Source organism: Onychostoma macrolepis, chromosome 03, assembly GCF_012432095.1.
Source record: "Onychostoma macrolepis isolate SWU-2019 chromosome 03, ASM1243209v1, whole genome shotgun sequence".
NCBI classification, from domain to species: domain Eukaryota; kingdom Metazoa; phylum Chordata; class Actinopteri; order Cypriniformes; family Cyprinidae; genus Onychostoma; species Onychostoma macrolepis.
The window spans coordinates 13888393-13896925 of NC_081157.1; the positions used below are offsets into that span (position 1 = coordinate 13888393).

General features: G+C 36.4%; 1 protein-coding gene across 1 annotated transcript; it reads left to right on the top strand.

The window, feature by feature from the left end:
* Positions 1-1518: 1518 nt before the first annotated feature.
* Positions 1519-5109, top strand: LOC131534627 (CD209 antigen-like). Its single transcript, XM_058767632.1, has 4 exons — positions 1519-1546; positions 3638-3783; positions 3856-3962; positions 4158-5109. The coding sequence occupies exons 1-4, from the start codon at positions 1519-1521 to the stop codon at positions 4285-4287; spliced, it is 411 nt and encodes a 136-aa protein (XP_058623615.1). The 3' UTR covers positions 4288-5109.
* The last annotated feature ends 3424 nt before the right edge of the window (positions 5110-8533 follow it).

The window sequence follows — 8533 nt, forward strand, 5'->3', positions numbered from 1 at the left end:
GCAAGTTATATTCAACAAATCAGTTATACTAATTCTTTCTTAGACTACTGTATTTTCAGCTACATACAGTTTAAACCAGGAGTGCCCAGTCCTGTTCCTGGAGATCTACCTTCCTGCAGAGTTCAGCTCCAATCCTGATCAAACACACCTGTCTGTAAAGTGCTTTTGAAGATCTTAATTAGCTGGCTATTGTTTGTTTGATTAAGGCTGGAGCTGAACTTTGCAGGAAGGTAGCTCTCCAGGAACAGGATTAGTTTAAACCAAGGGTTTTAAAATTGTTCATAGAGTCTCTCAAGGTAATCCAAGGTAACCCAGGAAAACATTCAAAATGTGCAATGCTGTCGACTGGGGAGGCTCCAGGGACAAAATAAAAAAATAAAAAAATAGCTCAAGGTGGTTTTTGGCTTGTGTGATTAAGAGTAAATGCAAATAATGTGAGATGGAAATGTAATTGCCGTATAAATTCCTCTATGCACATCAAAAAGTAATGTAACTTTGTGCGACAGGGCAGCATAACCTGACTAACCAGCAGACCAATCTGTATGTAGTTAAGATCATTCTTAAATGACCAAGCAATGTATAATCATACAGAAATACTTTGATGAGAGCAGCGCTGTTAAGGGTGTAGTGTCTCCAAGAAGGGTGAGGACGCGAAGGAGTAAATCTTAAACACTTTAATAAAGAACAATCGAACAGGAAAGACGTATACTACATTCCAAAACAAGAATAAGACTATACAAAGGGGAAACACTAACTGAATGCTTATAAAAGGGAAAAAGAGCAAACAACATAATCAAACTCAGGTGGAGACAATCAAACGATAATGAACTAATGAGGACAGGAACTAAACCAAATAAGGGAAACGAGGACTAGGGCAGACAGACATGTAACAAGCGCATAGTACACTAAAAGCAACAGTGATCTATTGAGTACTCCCGCCCTGAGAGCAGCGCATAGTTCAGTAAAAAATAACAGTAATATGAATATCGAGTACTCCTGCCCTGAGAGCAGCGCATAGTAGAGTTGTAATGGTGAGGAAATTTTCCCACCGGTTAATTGACGTGTGACAACACCGGTAATACTTCATCGTTTGAGTTTTCCCCCTTTTCCTTGCTTTCCTTCGGTTTTAAATAGCTTGTAAAAGCACCTTGCATGTTTTACTTACACTTTTAAATTAGCTGCAATTCGGCATCAACAACAAAATACAACGTAGAATATATAACTTTTATTAACAAAACTAATAAAAATACACCATGCTATATGCCTAATATAAAATAACAAATAACTTACAAATTTTAAATAGGTATACACAACTGAAAATCAGTAAAGACTGAGGAACAAATAATTATAAAATGAAGAACTTTTATTAGCAAAATGATTAAGAAAGTTTGGAGGCACGGACTGCATAAACCTTGAGGTAAAATAGTGTGAAAAATTATCATTTTAATTATCGTTTTAATTGTAGTGTCTGTCCTCGAACTGAACAAAATTATTTTTATTACTATTAAAAAAATCAAAATGACGGTGAGGGACGGTGCCGCAGTGGGCAAGTGATGTGACCGGTGCTGCAGCTTAACGCCGGTGTTGCAGCTTAACACCGGTATCACCGCCAACACGTCTATCGCAGCAAGCCTAGCGCATAGTTCAGTAAAAAAATAACAGTGATATGAATATTGAGTACTCCTGCCCTGAGAGCAGCGCATAGTACACTAAAAATAACAGTTATATTAATATTGAGTACTCCTGCTCTGAGAGCAGCGCATAGTTCAGTAAAATTATATCGGTTTCACAGACAGCGCGGTAGCATTGGAAAAGCATGTTTTACTTCAGTTACCTCATTAGCAGCTTTGGTGCGATTGACTGATGAAGCAGTCTAATGAAAATGCATACAATATGATATATTTAGTCGATGATTATTTGTTCTGTGCGTCTTTGTTCACTAATTATCTCACTAACCGTCAGAGATGTTTTTTTTTTTTTCATGAAAATACATTGTCAATTAACTTTCCTTGTTATAAATGCCTCCCACGAAGCTTCAGTAACTTATCTGCCTGAAGCATTTCCTCCACACGTTCAAATTTCCTGACCCCGCCTCTGCTTCAATTTTATTGGTTGAATCTGTGAACCAATCATTTTCCTTTCTGCCCTCAGAACATGTTTGAGTAAGTAAAACTCCCATCTGCGTTTGGGGTGCCGTGACATCTGCTGGTGTTGGTCAATTGTGTTTTATCAAATCCAAAGTCAATGCAGCCGTCTACCAGGAGATTTTGGAGCACTTTATGCTTCCATCTGCTGACAAGCTTTATGGAGATGCTGATTTCCTTTTCCAGCAGGACTTTAGCACCTGCCCACAGTGCCAAAACCACTGACCATGATATTACTGTGCTTGATTGGCCAGCCAACCTGCCAGACCTGAACCCCATATGGAATCTATGGGATATTTTCAAGTGAAACATGAGAAACAGTCGATTCAACAATACAGACGAGCTGAAGGCTCAATAGTGCCTCAGCAGTGCCACAGGCTGATCGCTTCCAAGCCATTCCTCACTGATGCTGGAGTTTGTGCTAAAGGAGCCCAGACCAAGTATTGAGTGCATAAATCAACATTCTTTAAAGAACTTGAACTTTTCTGTCTTAGGAAATATTCAAAAATTTTGACATACTGGAATTTTGACTTTCAAGAGCTGTAAGTATCATCAAAATTAAAACAAAAAAACTTTTGAAATGTTTTACTTTACATGTAATGAAGCTACAATATATGAAAGTTTCACGTTTTGAAATAAGTTACAAAAAAAAGGAACTTTTTCACAGTATTCTAATTTTCTTGAGATGCACCTGTACATCTTATTTGCGATTTGTCTTCTTGAAATTACAGTACTTGCTGATATTGATTATAGAAAACCACCCAAATGCAGCATATTGCAAAACTAAAGTACTCATTCAAAATAAAAATAAAAAACAGAAAGAAAAAAACGCAACTGAATCGTTTTATGCTTTTTCTCAAACAAAACAATTTGTGAAAATCCACAGAAACATATTCTCTCACATTTTTGCCAAAGAATACATTATCTGGCTTATGGCAACATGGTTAAAAACATAGCTAACATGCATGTTACAAAGAAAGATCTGAGAATGAATGTCATCTACAAATAAGAAGATAAATCTACACCTGCCATGGTGTTTCTTATTTGTTGTTTCTGATTTTGGTCTTTCAGGTAGTGTAACAAAAACAACAACAATTTATAGTGTGCTCCTTCAAGTAAAAAGAAATAGCAGAAAATTAAAGTCAAATGAATTAGTTGATTTTTCATGTTTAACAACTGATATAAAACATTATATAATATACCCACAAATAAATTTTTTCCTAAAATTTACTCACTTTCACAACATCCAAGATAAAGATGAGTTTGCTTCTTCATCAAACTTAGCATTACATTACTTGCTCAACAATGGATCCTCTGCAATGAATGGGTGCCGCCAGAATAAGTCTAAACCACTTAAGTAATTGTAAATCTCTCCAAATTTTTTATGATGAAGAAATAAACGCATCTATATCTTGGATGGCCTGGAGGTATCTAATTGTCAGCAAATTGATTTTTGGGTAAATTCATTTTTAGGTGAATTATTTCGTTGACAGGTCAGTGCTCGGACAACACTAAATGGGTAACGTACAAGCGCAATTCTTACTACGTTTCCTCTGAGTGGAAGAACTGGGTTGACAGCAGACGAGACTGTTTGCAGAGAGGAGCAGATCTGATCATCATAAACAACAAAGAGGAACAAGTGAGTGAAAGATTGTGTTTGAGTCAGTGCTGAATACTGCTTATGGTCTAAATGTATAACATTTCATTCTAGGAATTTATTACAAAAGTTATTAGTGGAAACATTGTGTGGATTGGTCTGACTGACAGTGATAATGAGGGGGTCTGGAAGTGGGTTGATGGCAGCGCACTGACCACTGGGTGAGCAGCTTGTTCTCAATCTTCAGTCACACTGCTGTGTATGAAAAAAGTACAGATAATTTAAAACATAGCCTCTTTGCAAGCAGTATCAATGCATTCATGCATTAACTTCTAAACCTATTTAAACCCACTTGAGCCACATATATTATATGACAAATAAACGTGAGCTGTTTTAATGATGATCTGTTTTTGTAGGATCTGGAGTTACTGGGGGCCCAATGAGCCCAATAGCAGAGTTGGAGATGAGGACTGTGTTGTATCTCACGATGACTGGGCTGATTATCCATGTAATTACACATTTGTATGGATTTGTGAGAGGAATTAAGAGGTTTAACAAAGCTGTTACGTTAAATCTGTCCATCCAAAGTAAAGCAGTAACCAAATAAATGTGCTGTAATGTGCAAAACAGAAAGAAAAGTTAGGGTTGTTATTATTTTTAATGAATGTTTGATGCTCATTTTAATAATATTCATAGAAAAATGAGAAGATATTAAAACAATTATGCAACCTCTTGTGTGTAATATTTCTCAATTTGTCTTTATTTAATAAACAGAGAACAAGTGATTCACCATAACAACTCACTCATATACACTCACCAAGGCATTTTATTAGGTACCTTGTCAGTTCCGGCCCGGGTTGCACCCCCTTCTGCCTTCAGAACTGCCTTAATTCATCCTGAAACAGATTCAATAAGGTGCTAGAAACATTCCCCAGAGATTTTGGTTCATATTGCAGATTTGTCAGCTGCATATCCATGATACAAATCTCCTGTTCCAGCACATCCCAAAGGTGCTCTATTGGATTGAGATCTGGTGTTTGTGAAGGCCATTTGAGTAGTTAACTCATTGTATATAACAATACTTAGGTAGACTGTGGCATTTAAACAATGCTCAAAGGGGCCCAAAATGTGCCAAGAAAATATCCCCCACGCCATTACACCACCAGCAGCAGCCTGAACCTTTGATACAAGGAAGGAAGGATTTGTTTTCTATGCCAAATTCTCACCTTAAGAAAAAAGGAAGGTAAGCCTGTGCGAACTGTAGCATCAGTTTCTTGTACTTATCTGACTCAGCTGACAAGTGGAGTGTTACAAACTGTGAAACAGCTGTTGGACTCTAATATCAACACTTTTATCAGTCAATCATTCGAGGACCAGAAGGAACTGTTGTATATATTACACACGTTGATTTGGGTAAGAAGTGACTCGGGTCAGGTACAGATATGTATATATATATATATATAGGGTACAACGGGGCTAAAGGCCCACCTTAAAAAAAAAAAGTGCTATTCACTGCACCTAAAATGTATAATTGCAGAAAAAAATATATACGTTGTATTGAACATTAATGGAGCAAAAGATTTTGTGCGAAAATAAATCATTTAAGTTGTTTATTTTATTTCAAAATCTTATAAATGTATAAGGTGGCCTTTTACCCCACACACGGTATTGATACAAATAATGTTTAAAAAAAAAAAAAGTCTAAGTTAATACTTGTTCAAAACAATCACTTTAGCAAAGCTTGTACTATTTTCTGCTTATTTTGAAAAATAAAAGAATAAATTTTTGTTCTATAAATATACTGTCATTAAAATATGTTAATATAAAAAATATATATTTTAAAATACAGAAACAAAATAATTTTAATATGTAAAGATTCAAAGCATTGAAGGAGATCCTATAATAATTGAATATATATTTACAGTAGTAACAACATGATATTTTATTATATGATATGATTAATATCATGTTTTTAAATATGATGGTTTCAATCTAAGCATGATGATTATCTCTAATATGAACACCCAACATGATATATGATATTTACCATCTGAATCTAACCATGTCATGTTAACAAATGGAAAAGTCAGCGATCTATTAATTATCATGTTAATTACTGTGTGCCTTTAGCCCCAACAGCAGGGGTGCTTTTTACCCCAAATACTATACATATTTACATATTCTTTCGTTATTTAAAAACTGTTGCTTTAATTATCTTAAACAAAACTGAAAAAACATAAAATATTAGATCAAGTAAGCACAGAACTTAACTTCACGCTGCTGCATGCGATGATGTCAAAGATCAGACAAATATACACGTGCATCTTGAAAAGTGAATGTTTTGGAAAGTGCTACGCCACATTTTTGTGCCATCTAGTGGTTTAGATGAAAATAATATCAAAGGCACCTTTAGCCCCGTTGTACCCTGTACATATTTATGGGATGATGCACGGCTAGCTGTGCATTAAAAGATTTTAATGCACTTTGCGTCAGGTGCTTCTTGGCCTCCATGTTGTGGATTAAAATTGTTTATGCCATGGTCTGTCTGAATACTCGATTCTGATTGGCTGGCAGGTGTTGATTAAATTCGTTTAACTGCACAGGTAGTTCCAGGTCAGTTTAATCACATCCTATATTAATGCACTTCCTATAAACATTGGCAACCATAGTAACATACAGTTACAGTTGAATAGTAATACAGACGAAAATAACCATCATTTTTATAGTTCCGGTCAAATATTGCAGCACAAATTTTATTAAAGGGGTGGTTTACTGCGATTTCACTTTTTTCATTTTAAATAGTGTGTAATGTTGCTGTTGGTGCATGAACAGTATCTGCAAAGTTGCTGCGCTGAAAGTTCAACGTAAGCGGAGATATCGTCTTAAATCAGGAAGTTTAATGCCTACAAAAACGACTCATACGGGACTACAACGAGATACTTCCCGGGTTGCATACATAAAAAACCCATCAACCCCTCCCTCCGGAACATGCCAAAGAGGGGGCAAGGCCATGTTCTGCGGCTTTGGAGAGTTGTAGCCATGCCGTCGAAACGCTGTTATTTTCACCCAGCTGTCAGGTCTTCTGTGTTCGGGCTTCCTACGGACGCTGTAGTTCATCAACAATGGTTAAAATTTATGTTTGATTATGTTCCTGACGATTACAATCCTAATTTAGCTCTCTGTGCTGCGCGTTTTACGGAAGACAGCTTCCAGAATCTACACGAGTTCAATGCCGGATTCACACAGAAACTATTACTAAAACATGGAGCAGTTCCAACTTTAAAACCAGAGGCAGCAGTTGTTGGGCCACAACCTGTAAGTAAGATTTCATCATTTTAAATGTATTTGCATGTATAATTTCAGACGTAATGTTTTAGTTTTATCAAGGATGTAAACAAATGCCAGCGCTGGCTTTAGTAGACAGTTAGTTAAATGATGTTTCGTGTTTCTATGACAAACGCATACAAACATTTTGGACGCGAATTTGTAATTATGTACTAATTTTGTAAATGTATTTTCCATGTATACTTTATGACATAATTTTTCGATTTGATCAAGACCGTAAACACAAGCCAACGCTGTTTGGTTTTAGTGGCCAGTTAGTTCGATGCTATTTTGTGTGTATAAGACAAACGTGTACGAACTTCAAAAAATGATATGTAATCACAACAGCAAACTTCCATTCAGAAACGTTTTGTAAGAGCCGTGCTTGCGGAAGTTCTGCTTGACTCTCTTCATTACCGCTTTCTGGGTCTGATTCTGGCTCAAACTGATACAACAATATTGACACCATTATTTACATTTGACCGCAGCGCATGCAGCTGTCGCCCGTGAAAGTAATGGGTGTGAACGTTTCCGGACAATGTGCAGTACAACTAACCAATCTGAGCCCATCGCCTGTTTCTGAGGGAGTGGTTTCACAGAATCAGGAAGTCAACCGGTCGTTCAAATGACAGAGGAGAAAGCGGCTAACAATAAAGGTGAAATATATTAAAAATAAGGCGTTTTTTAACAAACGAAACACGAAGACATGTTATATTGCACCCCATAAACACAATCAAGCAAAGAAAAAAAGCAGTAAACCACCCCTTTAACATCTATAATATATGAATGCTGGCAAATGACCATGGCATAACCAGGTGGTTCTTAGCCTCCACGTCGTGCATTCAAATCGTTTAATGCACAGCTAGCCGTTGATTATCCCTTACTTAATTTCGTCAGTTACAGCTCGTTAGCTCTAGCATTCTGTCCAGTTCAAATCAGACACAGAGATTAAATATTGTGATAAGATCACATTTATTTGAATGAATTGTAGTATTTATTTGACTTAATTATTAAATGATCTACTGAATTATTATTTGAATTAATTGTGCATTACCTGTATGTGTATGCGCATCTCTCTACAAACAATGAAGCTTTAGTCACTTCAAAACACCACCGCGTTGCTGAGGAATATAATGTAGTGATCTAGTATCTAGGCTATTTCATTAAAAACAATTGCGGGGCAGTGTAACAGGGCATTGCATCACAGACAGGTATCTTATGTAGCGAGAATGAATGCTATTACTAAAGCAAGAAACCCAATTAACACAATTCAAATAGTCGCCGGACATCAATTTAACATTGACATTAGACGTTGAATTTACATTGAATTTTGGTCACCCGACGTTGCAACCGAAATGAAACCAAATATCAACATCTTATGACGTTGTGTGCCTGTTTTGCTGGGACAGCACGAAAGCTCATTTACCACCATGTCTGTCATCAACAGGAAGTTCCAATGAACTAATGC